The 16776-nt window shown below is 30.6% G+C and overlaps 1 protein-coding gene and 1 long non-coding RNA gene across 3 annotated transcripts in view; one reads left to right on the forward strand and one right to left on the reverse strand.

Moving 5' to 3' along the window:
* Positions 1-3065, forward strand: part of LOC143043474 (uncharacterized) — a 40057-nt gene extending 36992 nt beyond the window's left edge. For both annotated transcript variants that reach the window (XR_012968417.1, XR_012968416.1), the window contains exons 5-7: positions 778-888; positions 2632-2727; positions 2971-3065. This is a non-coding gene — a long non-coding RNA (uncharacterized LOC143043474). The remainder of the gene's footprint in view (positions 1-777; positions 889-2631; positions 2728-2970) is intronic.
* A 4056-nt stretch (positions 3066-7121) lies between these two features.
* Positions 7122-13702, reverse strand: LOC143043757 (stimulator of interferon genes protein-like). The gene is made up of 7 exons (XM_076215937.1): positions 13608-13702; positions 12862-12941; positions 10962-11030; positions 10123-10170; positions 9373-9456; positions 7792-7968; positions 7122-7126 (listed from the first exon to the last, which is right to left on the reverse strand). Exons 1-7 carry the CDS (start codon positions 13625-13627, stop codon positions 7122-7124), a joined length of 483 nt encoding a protein of 160 aa, XP_076072052.1. The 5' UTR covers positions 13628-13702.
* Between the last annotated feature and the right edge of the window lie 3074 nt (positions 13703-16776).

Consider the following 16776-nt stretch of genomic DNA (forward strand, 5'->3'; position numbering starts at 1 on the left):
TGGTGTGTCAGTGTCAGATTACCCTCTGGCACTCGGGGTGATCTGACACTTACACACCGCGTCATCATGGGATAACTATTACATACATATGTGTAGTTAGTTAAAATAGAGATACAAATAGCACCAAACATAATTCGGGTAAACTTCTCGGCTACTATATTTACGGAGGTCTTAAAGTGCCAGTTTGATATTCAAAATATGTAGCGAAAATCTACCAGAGACTACTGAATATACATCGAGACCTCCTAGTCTTTCAATGTTCATAAAATCTAACCATATTTTTAGATATTTTATATTTTAGTTTTAAGGACCAGTGTGTCATAAGTCATTTTGTTTTTGCTGGATATTGATTGTTATTTATGTGTATAAAAATATTATTTGAAACTCTTGTTTCAATCAATATGTGACACTATAATAAAAGAAAATATTCATTTATTTTTTTTGTACAGGTTTCATCAAAAGGATTTCTCCGAATAATGTAATTTTCGTTAATAATGGAGAGCTTAAATTGTCTCTTTTCAGTCAAAAATCGTTCAGTAAGTTTTTCACAATATGTTTTGAATATCGAACTGGCACTTTGAGCCCTCCGTAAACATAAAAGACAAGAAGTTCATTTATATTGTGTACATTTATTTTGTATTCCCTCAACTGTCAATGAAGACACCACATCGTATTTAATCCTTTAATTTAATGTTTAATATATATAAGAATACATTTATTTATATACTCTCTATTTAAAACTTTTTTTTCTGTTTCACAATACCTGCATCACCACAGTCAACAACTACTGGATTGACATGAAAGCAAAGATTGATAAGTTTTACTGGACTCAGGATAACACAAAGCCGACATTTGTGAGCTTTGAAAAAGGATATCCACAATCCTATGGTAAGCATCGTAAGACATGAAAATGTGAAACTTTTTCCTTTTTATTTTAGAATAAATACTACGTTATCATAAAACAAAATGTTACATGCAATGCATGTGTGGCGAATAACATATAATAAATGCTAAAATTCTTCTTGACGTTATGAATACATGCATTTACATATTTTTTTTCTATTATAATTTCATTGTTTGATGAAAAAAGTTGCTCATTTTTATAATTCATTTGTTTTAATTTTCATTGCTAATAGGGGAAGCATATTGCTTCTATGATAACATAATATCAACATTACATAATATAGTGGTATTCGTCACCAATGACAATCAGGTCACAGAGAGGACACATTCTTCTTGCTAGTTGGCAAATTGAACAATGCCATAGAATTAAACTTTCTATATACAAAAGTTGTATCAATTGATCCATAAGTTTCTGTTCAACACAATTTTAAATACATTTTGTACATATTGACAAAAAGTCAGTGTCGTTCTTTCAAATAGTTGATTCATCACAATCATTTTAAAGATTCTTTATGATTTTAACCACTTAATAATGCATAACCATAGTGTAGTAAACATACATATATTACAATTTATATAATAAGGAAAACATGGTTAAATTTCTTTTAACAAGTCTGCACTAATTGTTTTGTATAACAGTTAGTATCTTTATTTGTAGTATATATGCAATTAAAGATCCCTCTAAAAAGTCATCCAAATTTTAACGCGTTGATTTTTAGACTTGTTGAAAAAATGCACCTACAATGTACCAAGCTTAAGTTGGATTCTAGTAGAGACTGTTTTAGTCTTCGATGCATGATTTTTTTTTAATTTGTTGTTATTGGCTTTGAACTACCAGTAACTGTGAGTACTCTGAGAAGTGTACTTAATGTTTTTTTTGTTGTGGAGATGTAAATGTATAAGTTACCTGCCACGTCCGCTCTGTGATTTTGTTAGATGTATTTCTATTTGTATCTATCTGCAGAGTTAAGCGTTTATTAACTAATTCTTATGATGTACTGTTATACCACTGTCCCAGGTTAGGGAAGGGTTAATTGGTGCCTTTTAACTTGTTAAACCCCGTCACATTCTGTTCAGTGCCTGATCTAAGTCAAGTAATTTAGAGGTTATCGTTTGTTACTGTTGAACATATTTGTCTTTCGTTCATTGTTTTGTACATAAATTAGGCCGTTAGTTTTCCCTTTTGAATTGTTTTACATTTTTATTTTGGGGCCTATTAATTTAAAATGGCTGACTATGTGGTGTGGTCTTTGTTCATTGTTGTTGGCCGTACGGTGACCAATAGTTGTTAATTTCTGTGGTATTTTGTTTCTTGCGGAGAGTTATCTCGATGGCAATCATACCACATGTTTTTATTTTGTTATCAGACTTTATTATAAACAGACAGAGATGCGATATCATTTTGGATATAAGATAATTTTATAAGCCGATATACTACCATCAGTCTGTAAGAGAATTATAATCAAGATTTTTCCGGCAGAAACTTTGTCTTAATTAAAAGGATACATCAGGATTATAGCTTAAAAAGTAGAATACTGAAGAATATCCGTCAATATTTGATTCATTTAATATACATGTACATGTGCATAATTATAATTTTAAGGACTACATTCAATTTTAAGATATATCAAAGACAATAATCACTGCCTATTAGAAATACAACTAGCAAATGGAGGGGAGTGTTGTTAGCCATAAACAAGTTTGTTAATATATCATTGTTTTCCACAGATACCGATTCGCATTGTGTTTTCCTCATTCCAAATAAAAAATGGATGAACGGAGTCTGTAACACCAGCAAACAGTTCATATGTGAAAGCGATTTATGTAAGTTTGGTTTCATAGCGTTAATTTCATTTTTGCAATCAGTAGGAATGTCGAAACATTATATATAATCTGCTCAAAAACTCATTTGATTTATCAACATGAACCGTAATAATTATTATAATGAAAAGATATGAGAATAGAACGATTGCTTGTGCTATAAATTATGCTTTATTGTTTTAATTTGTTATTTCATTTTTTATCTATGCCAACTGCAACATACATTATGAGTTCATTCTTTTGTAGGTTACTGATTATGACTGATGAGCAGATAAATATTCTGATGAATCTTATGAATAAAATTGTATAACATAATAATTATAATTGTACTCAATACTTTCACGGCCGACACTCGGCTAACCGAGAGGTTGGTCGGTTAATCTATAATGAGTATGCGGCTATATGGGAGATTGGTCTGTTAATCGGGTTGGTTATAAGTCAGTTAAGAGTAAAACGCACAATTTAATGTTGAACTCTATCAAATATACAGATTTTTGGCATATTATAAGAACCAAATCAAAAAAAGAAAAGTGTCTGACAAAATGATATCTATCATAGAACATTTTCCATTTGTAAAAACATTTCATAGTCTACGCAGTTTTCAGTAAAATTAAAAGGCGTCTCGCAAGTATGTAGTATTTATGCTTATACGCATAGCAATTTTTTTAATAAAAGTCGAAACAAACAATTTTAGATATCATTTAAAGGACACAAAATAGTACTTTGGGTCTAAAAAATAAATTTACATTAATAAATATTTTATAATTGTAATATAACGTGAATATTACCACGTTTTAGTGAAAATTATGGGAATAAAGTCTGTTAATGGGTTGGACAATTGAAATTGTGTCAGTTAAGAGTTATTTAGCCACAGTTATTTTTGCTACCTTTATATTATATTTTCCCATAGAAAAAGTTAAGAATGAGATGTTCCTAAGTAAAAAAAAATGATAATACGGTGCAACAGTATCCTACGGAAGCGAATTAGCGCCACACATTTTTTAAACATTTTTCTTCCTATATTTGCGTTATAACGCAAACCTTTGCGATAAAACGCAGACCTTTGCGTTGTAACGCAAACCTTTGCGAAATAACGCAAACCTGAAATATCTTGATTTCAATTGTTCATTAAGTTTTGTAAAAAATGTCCGTCTGTCATTCATTTCGGTTGTGATTTACTAGTAAGAGCATTTTTATTTTGACTTTCTTTGAAGGGTGTGTCACTTCAATATAGCGTGATATGGATTGGCCGCTGGAATATGCATGAATTTATTATTAACGTTTTTAATCAGCCTCAATTTTTGTGTCTGTTCAAAGTAACACGTTCTCAAATCCGACTGAAAGTGTCTTTCAAATACAACACAGGGTACCGGTAAAATACATTTTGTAAATATAAACTGTTCATCTGTCCAGTGCATATAACGTGTTGTCATTCTCATATGCACATGATATTTGTCACTAGACGTTAAACCCTAATTCGTAAGCATCATCCAATTGGTTCTTTATAAAATTTTCTATTATTTAATCATATGTTGTTTACAAATCATTTCCAAGAAGTAAATTGAAAGGAGCGAATGCAGCTACATTTGGTCATCTTAAGTTTTAATACATTTTATTCCGTTTAGTTCCTTTCTTCATAAGTGTAGAGGAGGACGGCAGTTGTCCGCATGTAAACTTCTAGCATGTGTCACCAATATGAGTACATCGCAATCCGTTACTGTTTCAACACCCAGGGGTGTTTCATGTCTGTATTCTTAAACAATTATTATTTTTTCTCTCTTTTTTAGCAATGCATCAAGCACTCTCTACTGTCCTTATCTATTATTCTATATTCTGCTACTCCATCCAGATCATCGTGTATACCATGAGGGTTCGGATTGGGGGTGTTGTTTATTTCTGTATTCTTTAAATTGTTATATGTCACGTTTCTCCCGTGACTTTTTTTCCTTTTCCTTTTTATTTATCTTATTCATTATTCTTTCTCTATTCTTTATATTTTAGCATCCCAATATGTTTTACTTACTGATGTTTAGTTACATTACGACGTTTATCTCTGATTTATATACTGGTTACCAATGTAGATGACAAGTTGGTGTCATTCATGACAATTAAACAGAATCCACACGATATATTCGACCATTCTTGGATGAAATTAAGACTATTTTAATATTACACTTTTTGAAACCGTTTTTATCAATTTTCAATTTCCTTTTTTTAAATTGTTCATTGTTCATATCTCATGTGTTGTTTCCGTATATTTTAGCTGCTCGTCTTGAGCCTACCCATTTGATCCGATAACACCCCATATAGCAATAAAATTATACTTTTATTGCCATTCATAACTCTTAACAGACCAATTAACAGACCAGGTTTTAAATAAAGATTGATTTAAGTCACCAAAATACCGATTTTCGTGAAGATTTTTCACACAATGATTTCAGTATGGTTAACAAACATAATGCCTGTCTTTTTTCGATGTTCAAAATATTGCATGCACGTAAATTCAACCAACGTGTCATATTGTGTACAGTTTGTGTGTGTAAAATGTGTATAAATTTATTGATGAGTAACCCGCCTTTTCATTTTATAGATCGTACATTGAAGCTAGAAAAATAATAATTACACCACTGGATTCAGAACAATGAATTGTTTTGTTAGACATGAATATTTTTTATGATAAAAATGTATTTAAAAAGTTATACAATGAAACATGCTGAACTTTCAATGATTTTCTCGATAACACCTGATTAACAGACTTTAGCCAACCCGATTAACAGACCAACCGCCGATATAGCCGCATACTCAATATAGATTAACCGACCAAACTCTCGGTTAACCGAGTGTCGGCCGTGACTTTCAAACACTGAAGACTGCGAACGTATATTTAAAAGAACAAAGATTGAGTGATACTATATCTTAGAACTACGTTCCATACATATAAATACATATACGCCCATCTCCTGTCCGCTATGATACTTTTTGAGAACGTTATTTTTATGACGAATGGGTTTATTAGATAGTTGTTTACTAGATACCACCATGTAAAAATAAGGAGATGTGGTATGAATGATAATGAGACACAACTATCCACCAAATTTTCAAATGTGTGAGTTTTCTAATATATCGTCGGCATGTGATCCCGTAAAATTATCATCTATCACACAAAAACAAAAATAAAAATAAAACCCGTTGCCGATGTTTCTCCGACTTACTTTTTTCACCATTAGTTTGGTTTCTTCTGATCATGCCATAAGATTGAGTCAGAAAAATCTTAAACACATTTTGAACCAATTTCTTCTTACAATGGAGTGCATCACATCTGATTTAGTAATACTTAACCAATTACCGTTAAACAAAAGGAATCTAGCCTTTTCTTTGTTTTCTTTTTTCAAACAAAGTAATGCATTCATTGCGTAGTAGAATCTCATCAGCTGAACCAGTTTTGTATCAACGGTGAAGAGCTGTAGTTTGGGATGTCTTCTCAAAGGGAAGAAGATATTGCTGCCTGTAGAACGAGTAATCCCCGCCGTCTGAATGTCATTCATGTTATTTATTGTATTTAACACAGGTGGACATTCACATACACAGTAGTATTTCTAAAATAACATGAAAATATTGTTTGATTTAATTATTTGGTGAATATCAATTAGTTATTTAATGAAAATCGTGCTTTCATACATAATCGGGTTATAAATTGATTTTTATGCAATAACAGTGGTATACAAGTTTGATATGTGTACCTGACACGGTGGTAAAAACACTGTAAAGTTGATTAAACATAAAATGACACCGATTTTTTTGCCAAGTCAAGAGATTCTCAAATCCTTATAGGTTAGAATTAACGTGAACAAGACTATGTCCATAAAACACGTATGCCCGTGCCCCGCTCGCACTGCGATGTTTTGTGATCATTGACCGTGAAGTTAGGATCAAAACTCTAATGTGGAATTCAAATTAGATAGATGTTATCATTCTGACTTCGACATAATAAAGAAATAACTTCCTTGATCAAAAGCTTTAACCTGAAGGGGACAGATGGCAGAACAGACGGATCGACTTACAGACGTTCAGGCCGAAACATATACTGCTCCTTAGTGGGGCATAAAAACGTTAAAAGCTTTAAAAATGTTGGATAAAAAATGGAAAACTTAATAAATCGATTCGATGTAACCTCCGTTTAAAAAGTCAATCTCTTTCAACTGCATTCAATGGAGTTAAAAGTAATTTAAGACTTTAAGAATTTAAATCTCTTTTCAACACTTGAAACTGCGATTTATGCTCATTAAATTGACCTTCATGCATACACGATCATTTATCTAGATTTAACAAACGATTTCTTTAGTGAAACCCAATCCAACTGTTGACAATTTTGATAAAATTTTATTGAGTTTTAACTCTTAACCTAAAGTATTGTTAAATTATATGTCTGTACATGTGTATTCCAATCAAGGATTTTGAAGTAAACGAGACAAAATGACACACTGAAGAATTTGTTAATATGCAAATAATATAAGAATCGTTTAAAAATAATTTTGATCAAAGTTAGATTTCCTTTTTTGGTTTTGCTAATTCATACATGTTTTAAGTATAACCGTGAAATTTATACACAGTTAACAAATATTTTTGTTTGTTTGTTGCAACAATGAACATTTCAACAACACGCACAAGTCAAAAATAAAAAAAGTCAATTACAAATTGGTCATAAGACAAGATTACGATTAATAAAACCAAAGACTTGATCTCTGTTTTAAAAGTTAACAATTAAACACGACTTTAGTTTTCACGCAATCGGAAATTTTGCTTTTGTTTTTTTTTGGTAAAATTATGTTTTTTTGAGACGTCAAAAAATAAAGCTGATCTTGTTCATGTTGTTTTTCATAACCGGAAAAACATGTTAAAATTTAAAATCATTTACATCATTATTAAAAAACTTATATGTTGTGGACATTATTACTGCAATGAAATGTATGGATTTGTTCGTTTCATTTGGTTTTTGCGCATATATCTTCTTTACCTTTTTTCTATCCTTTATGCTATAAATCTGAAGTTTTATTTTTCTTTTGTTACCGGCTCTGTCGCCTTCTATAGCTAAATCGGATACTTTTTCAATGTTTTCATCACTCCCTGGTATGTCTACATAGCATTTTCTTGGAATCAGTTCATATAGCTTCTTTGGTATTTGCTTTCTCTCCTCCTTTGACAGATTTATATACCAGTCTGTTTGCTCAATTTTTTCTTCAATAACTAAGATATACAGTATAGCTGATTATTTTTGCAAGTGTAAAATTTCGCGATTTTCGTTGAATAATTAGGGTATACGAAATACACACTATTGTGTCGTAGTTCTCCTCTTATATTTGATGCGTTTCCCTCAGTTTCAGTGTGTCATCCGGATTTGTTTTTTTCTCAATTACTCAAAAAACTACTGTTGCCTTTATTTATACGAAATATTTTGGCGGTTATTATTTTGGCTGATTGAAAATTTTATCAATACCTTTGAATGTGCAGTTTTGAATTGGCGAAATTTATTTGCGATTTTGTTTCGAAAATTTGCACCCCTTTAAAATAACCAACTATACGGTAACATCGAAAACTATAATCCTCAACATTCATAATGGTCTTAGCAATAACCTTAATTAACATAACAATAACACGTTTTTAATGATATAAGCCGCTGTAATAGTTTATATTTTCATCAATATCAACTTAAAATTTAAGTTAAATGATTTTTGTGAAAAGAAAATGTGTGAGGAATACAAACATGATTTTACAAGAATCATGTACACCCCATATCATTTTGGTCTTTTCAAATTTCTTAGATATGTATTTTTCAATCATTTATGACAAAAAAGTTGTAATAATATGCATGTTGTTTTTAAAACTGAGAAAAATCACAAATTTACTAAATTGACAGCATGGTAAATTTTGCACAAAAAAAAGCGTCACAATATGATATATCTTTCTTATATTAACACCTACCTATAGTTTTTTGGAGTAAAAGTAATTGAGATTGGTCCACTTCATCTTTATAAAAAGTATGAAAAAAATTTAATTGTGGAACAGTGGTTTTTTTCACGATAATAGCTTAAAAATAGGTAAAAATTGGGCATTTTCAAAGGGCTGTAGCAAAAAGAGAAGTGCTCCACCATATGATTTTTTTTACACCAACTATTTTGTGACAGTCTTATAAACCCAAAAATCAGGTTAAGAAAAAAAAATAATTTTAGAAATTTTTGGCTCCTCAAAAGTGTACATCCTTAAATAATTAGATTGGCATTTTTGATAATTTTGAGCACTCTGTGGTAACCTTCAGATATTGTTTAATTTGACAGCTAATATTGTTGTTCTGTTTCCTTTGGGAGGTGTTTTGTTTTGTGCGTTTGAAAGAGCGTTGCTATTGCTTTAATGTTCATATTCTTCTAATAACGTAGTAGTTCATAAAGTACTCCATTGTGATGCATAAATTATAATGCAATCTAACTGAACTATTATCTTAAGAAAATTATTTTAGTTTCACTACTACATGAACATGTACTTAAACTCTAACACATTGATTTAAAAACTGTCCCTTCTACTGTAATTTCCAAAAACCATTCTGTCGCAGATATATTTTCAAATAATCAATACCAAACCGTTATATTACATTACCTGGTAAAACATGTTGTAGATAACCATAGTAATGTGACCAGGCAAGTCCATGGGCCACGTCATTTCCTATCATCTTTCTTCTTTCTTTAACAAGCGTATAATATAAAGAGAGGGTTTCCAATCATAAACCTTTATTCAAAATGTTGATCGTCAAAACGGGGGGGGGGGGGGGGGGGGGGGGGGGGGTACGAACCCCTGAAAACCTCTGGATCCACCAATGGTTTTAATTATAATCTACTCGATTTATCATGCAAACTTATTTTTTGATACCAGTGCTTTTCTTAACATATGTCGTAATCTGTTCAGAATTCCTAACCAAGCACTTTCATATCTTAATATTCAATATATACCATTGAATAGGGCATATACATTTTTCAATTAAAGTAAATTTAATGAAAAACTCAGTAATCCAGCTAATGTTTGAATCAAATTCAGAAATATCTTTGTAAACAGTGTACAGTGTAAACAAAAGGCGAAATATACCATTAAATGGACTAAACATAAACTGAAATAATATGTTTATATCTTCATCCTTTTTTCTAATAGAAACGTCTCAGATAAAATATTGATAATATGAATTAGTTACAAGTTGTCATTATACTTGTTTGCGAGTTCCTACAGAAATAATATACATTTAAAGTCAATTTGTCGAAGGTTTAGTTTACTCATTAGCTTTGTATTAATACGGAAGTTCGACCATTGAATTACATGTACATTGTAAGAACAATATGTTTTAAATTACACGCTAACCTTCCGCTTCTCTCTTCTCTGTAATTTTCCCTGAAGACCAGTTTAACCCTGCGCAACAACATAACATTAACATAGTTATTTATACATAACTTGTTTTTATGTCAAGGAACATTTTATTTCCCTCTTAAAAGAATTGCAAAAATAATACAATATTGAGAACAAAATCTTATGAGAAAAGCCGTTTCAACTGCGAAAAAAATTTCTATTAATCGGTTTTCTTTCACTAAAAATGTTAGAGTGAAATAGTATAATTGTAGTTAATATTTTCATTTGACCAGATATCAAAGATTTATCAGATACGGTCGATTGCATTAGCAATAAGATGTACATGTTTGTCTCTAGTAAGGGTGTAAATGTTTAACCTTCTTAGTTCATTCTCTTGTTTGCTAACATTCTTCTTGTTTCTTAATCTTATAGTGTAAGTTTTCTAAAAAATGTGTTTGTGGATCGATGTTTGTCTGTCATCGATTGTGTTCTGGGCATGTCACGAGTTTAAATTATCTGACACATATTGCTTGTGAATACTCTTTTTTCATCTGATCTTATATTGTATATTGTTGTCCCTTATTTATGTGATCATGTTTAATTAAAACTGATTTAATCTGATCGCTAAATGTAAAATACTGCGATATTTAACGTTAAGAAATACTATTGCAAAATAAAAATGAAAACATCACCTTATTAGTTTTATGCTTTCAATGCGCTTTTTTTTTTTTATTAACCTTCATTAGGAACATTCAAAGCCAAACATTTAAAAGAGCCGATTAACCTATAAAAGTAACATACTTCAACGTTAGTTGTTAATTTAATATGTATCGTATAGCGTTTATCAAACAAACCTGTGATAAGGTCTTGTACGAACACTTTATATGCCGTGAATGCACTCACCAAGGTTACACTTGCCGCACCTAAATAATTCAAAAATATATAATAGACCGTTTATATAACCCAGTGTATACAAAACTATAAGTACAAAGATTGTATTTCTGCAGAAGGAACACCATGACAGATAATAACATATATAAAGTTTTAACTATGGCGTTTAAATGATTCTCTCAATATTTCACAGAACAGGGCGTCTTCCGATTAAACAGGGAGTCAATATTTTGCGTAATTTGTATACAAAATGCTGCATATTTTGTAGAAATAGTTTTTCTCATATTAAAATCACATCTGCAAATAGTATTGTGTATCAAGCATAATTGCATTCAAAAAGGAAACAAGGTGAGTTAAAGAGTCAATAATCTTGATAGAATTTAAATTTACCATAAGAAGTAACATAGACGATTATGGTTGCTTCAAAATCTTAATTTAGATCTGGAAAATATCATGTGACATATGTTAAACTACTTTATATTTTTATAGAATACCAAATAAAGTGGTCTTTGATGGAAACATATTTTTTTATTCAGTTCGTTTATATTTTGTTTAAATCAAGGTATTGTAAATTTAACGTTTTTTTCTCTCTCATAGTTTAGGTTATTTAATCAATAGCATATCACATGCGTCACCAGTATAAAATTTGTGTAAAGCTTATGAAATACCAAACTCCGAAGACAATAACAATCAAAACCAAGGAGTAAACAAAGACTCACAAAACCAAAGGACATTTACATCAACAGTTATAAATAATAATTAAGAAACAACACGAACTCCACTAAAAACCGGGAGTGAAATCAGGTGCTCCGGAAGGGTAAGCATTTCCTGCACTGTAAGCAATTCAAATATGGGAAGTCCAAAAAATGATTAAGGAAGTTCGCTACTTAATTTCAAAATACATAGCTTCTCATAAAACTTGTATATATTGATAGTGCATTAATTAAGGAATCAAAAAAGCAAAAGATATATAGAGGTCAATGTGCTTGTTTTCGAGATATAAGCCATTGAAATTTTGGCAGTTTTTTTCCCTCTTGATTTTTCGTAGAAAAATGGGGGTCAATAGGCAAAATTAGTTATAAAATTCAAACGGTAAAAACCAGAGAATTCCGAAAATCTGACAAAATTTCAAATGTTACATCGATGACATTTTTATTGTTTTTCGTCTGTACGAATATGTTCAAAAACATGGTAAACGAATAGCGTACAGTTTATTAGAATCACTACAAGCCTTCCTCAGTCTTCTTTTGTATTTTCTCTCTATCAAATCTTGATTGTTGTAAATGCTTTTCCTACTTTGTTGAGCATGACAGGTCTATGGTGTTTGTTTATTAAAGAACATGTTTATATATTATTTGTAGTTTTTTTTTGCCGATGATTAGTTGCTTGATTGATTTAAACGCTCTCTCAATACTATTGTACTTTATCGTGGTGGTCAGTTTTATTTTTATTTTATTGGTGTAGGGAGCTGGAATGCCCCGAGAGAACCACCGACCTTTGGTAGGATAACCGACAATTCTAATAAATAAAGACTGGAGTCGAGCGTAACTCCCCCGCGAGGGATTCTTACTGACAACGTCTGTGTTGACAGGGGAGTATTAGTGTAAATCTATTACTTTGACCTCTCGGGCGCCCGTTAGATCATAATTGTTTTGTGATTGTAAAACACATTTATATATAATATATAATTCATCACTGATGATTTATTTTTGTACGTATAAATTTTAAAAGCTGTATTACTTTAAGATAAATTACTTTGATTTGTTCAAAGTATTTATGTACTTCAGTAAGTAATCAATACATTATTGATTTATTAAAACTTATTTCTGGTAAACCAAAAAGTTTAAAGGAACATATACATACCTGTTTTACCGAATTTTCCATATATCCATGTCAAGTTTTTTTTATTGACAACGTCCTTTATTTTTGTTACATAATCTACGCTATAAAGAAAATAAAAAAAATCTGAATTGCATGTTTATTATAAACATATGAGTTATAATGTTCCCTTAAGGATGTACTAAGGTGAGGTTTTGGAATTCATGTCAAATATTCCTACTCCTTGGTGTTTTTCCATACAATACAAGGTAAAATATTTTGCCCCATAACACCCTTATTTTTCCATATAAGACTTAATTGGTCATGAAAGGTCATTTTTCCAAAATTTTAGAAGATTCTTCATTTTGTTTTGAAACCCAAAAATACCAATGCAAATATAAGATAAGAAGAAAAGGAGGTCAATATTTTTAGCTGATTTTTATCCTTTACGAATGCTCTAGCGGCTGATATAATCAATTTTAAATTCTTGATTTATTATTTTTCACCTAACCTTACCTAAATACATCCTTAAAAGAACGAAACGCAGAAGAATATTAAATAGTTAAGATACAATTGTATATGAGTATAATTAAAAGAATTAAAAAATTTGCAATTAATGATTACCCGGTATCTGAAAGGTACATAAATGTATAAAAGATAATGTTTAAATGAGAAAATTAGCAATCGTCACAAAATAAATGGCCTTGTTATGACAACATTTAATCTATTAATGCAATAACAGTAAATAATATTTGCTTTTTCGTTTACACCTATTTTTTACTTTATCTTACATTTTAGTTTCCTTCGCCATATTTTAAGATGACAACTTGAAAAGACCTGTCCTGATTCTTTCTACCAGTTACTAGCTTGAAAATGTAAATCTGAAAAAAGATCAGGTCACCACATTTTAAATAAACATACGGCTGAAATATCATAAGCATATAGAACTGGACGACTGGTGGACTGTTTGTCAACGGCTATTACCAGACTAGCCAGTGCTCCAGTTCAATAAAGAGGGACGAAAGATAACAAAGGGACAGTCAAATTCATAAATCGAAAATAAACTGACAACGCCATGGCTAAAAATAAAAAAGACAAACAGACAATAGTACACATGACACTGCATAGAAAACTAAAGAATAAACAACACGAACCCCACCAAAAACTAGGGGTGATCTCAGGTGCTCCGGAAGGGTGAGCAGATCCTGCTCCACATGTGGCACCCGTCGTGCTGCTTATGTGATAATAAATCCGGTAAATAGTCTAATTCGGTAGGTCACATTGATGAAAGGGAAGAGTATTGTAGTTACGACGTTAGGAACATATCCGATTCATTTGTTAAACAGTTATTCCATAACATGCCTTTTATTTTTGTGTGAAGTTGTCTCGCTCTTTTATTATTTTTGCCATTGTGTGGTTCAGTGTGCATCTTAGTTTTTAATATGAGACACAAGTAAAATAACAAAAATACAAAACTCCGAGGTAAATTCAATACAGAAAGTCCATACTCAAATTGCAAAATCAAATGATCAAACGAATGGATAACAACTCTCGATTCCTGACTCGGTACATAAGACAGCATTTTATTACACTGTTAACAAATTTGTAAAGGGAAACAGCAACGATGAACATTTATGAAATTACTTGAAATTTTAACAAACTACTTCATACCTTAAATGAGAAAATTAGAAGTTAAGTAGTTTAATGTTTGCACATACATGTAGTGTTTTGTGAGTTTTTCAAATTCTATCTTACAAGCTATACAAATCAAATTATTATCAAACCAACATAATCCAATTGACGTTTGGATTGAAATTGGAAAACGTGATGGGTATCTGCTCGACTAAATAAAGTGACGTTTCAACCACTATAAATTTAATACATTATAATGATAGTATATAAAAAATAAGACAAAAATAGAAAAAAGAAATATATTATAAAATTGCCGTTTCAGTCTTAAATGATATAAAGATACACTATTTAGTTTATATACGTCACTAGTCATAATGATTATAATACAGGTCCAGAAAAGATTTCGGAGAGACACACAAGTTTCGACTGCATCAATGAGTTATAACAAACGAGTGACATGTAAAGGTCATGCATGCAATATTTGTCAGTGAACGTTAAGCAACCGACAATCAATCAATTAATCCATACACCTCTTAAAGCACAATATTATTGCAAGTCAGACAAAATCAATTTCGTGCAGTTTTTTTATCATTGTAAATTGATTTTTATGTTCTCTTTGTATCATGAGTAAGTTTCATCCACGAATCAAGTAATCTTTCAATTACTTTTGAATACATATTATTTGCATCTTTAATTTGCATTACAAAAAAAAAGCAATCGTTAATATCATATGTTAGTATTACTAGCATATCTGTCGCTTGCGATATGGTCAATCATTATTTAAAAAACAATGTTTTGCCGCTATTCTCTTTTTTTAATATAAATATAACACACACTACCATGCCGTTTACATATTTTACATAATGGATATAATTTCAAACACTGATATCAATATAGTACGCGGTGAAGAAAAAAAGTGTATTCCACAACCGCCATTTCCAATATGGACCCCGAAATATGTACAAATAATGATTGTTAGAATGTCACACGATATTTGATATCAACATAATATAATTAACTGTTTTCTGGTGTTCAGCGTTATTCTCAGACACTAATATACGAGCTGGACCTTTATGATATGTCAGCCTTTTAGTATGAAACAATTTCGTACAAATGAAGCAACCGACATCATTAACGCTAAATACAATTCATCAATTATACTTTTATATATTATATTATATTTATATATTATTACTCACCTTACCATTAGGTGTTGAAACCCATTATGCAAGCTTTCTTTGTTTACTAGATTTTAAGTTCGTATATATATATATTTTAAAGAAACAATGAATAAGTGTATCTTTACTAAACCACGCGTCTTTAATTGTAGGCGAACATTTATGTTTAAATTCGCCAATTGTTTATCGATATTTGCATTGTCTAATTATTTTAATGCTATCTGAGTCATCCATTGTATAATGAATTTATTCATGAAAGGAATCACCTTGAAAACTAGTATTTGTTTAAAAATTAAAATTGGACGTATTTCGAATCAACACAATTTAAATCTATATTCACTTTGTATGAAATATATGTTTTGCATGAACATAATGTTATATAATTATGTAAACGTCTCACTATAAATAACAATCTTTGTAATTCAAAGAGTACAATTATTTATCATTTATCCAAAAGTCGTTCATTAATCTATTGCATGATTTCCTAATTGATTTCCGTTTCTGTGACAATAGATGAACATTACATTAAATTTTTTCAGAGGGGGCTTTTTTTATTAGTACTATGAAGAGTTTGTCAAACATATTATATATTGAATGTATTTAAAGTCATTTTATAGTAACTTTAACATTATTAACTACACTGTAATCAGCAATTCTGTGTTGATATGACTTGATATTGTCAGAATGAATTACCTTGGCTGTTTGGGCAAAACATTTAGGGAATTAGGGTCCTAAATGTTCGTCAGTTTCGTACTTAATTTTTCTTTTTTTATTCGATCTTCACAAATGCGTCTTTGTAGACGGAACACGCGTCTGGCATACATTATTCCAAACCGGATATCAATGATGAGCTTATACTCAAACTTTTTTTTTAAGTCGTGTATTTGGCACAACTTTTTGGAATTTTGGATCATCAATGCTCTTCAACTTTGTACTTGTTTGGCTTTATAAATATTTTGATTTGAGCGTCACTGATGAGTCTTATGTAGACGAAACGCGCGTCTGGCGTACTAAATTATAATCCTGGTACCTTTGATAACTATTATATGCATTTTTGCATTAATCATTCATATCATGACATGTAAGGGTCAATTGCGTTTGCACTGCTTGTTAAAGGCCAAATAACAAAATTACCGAACTCCGAGGAAAA

The sequence above is a fragment of the Mytilus galloprovincialis genome, chromosome 8, assembly GCF_965363235.1.
Source record: "Mytilus galloprovincialis chromosome 8, xbMytGall1.hap1.1, whole genome shotgun sequence".
Lineage (NCBI taxonomy): Eukaryota > Metazoa > Mollusca > Bivalvia > Mytilida > Mytilidae > Mytilus > Mytilus galloprovincialis.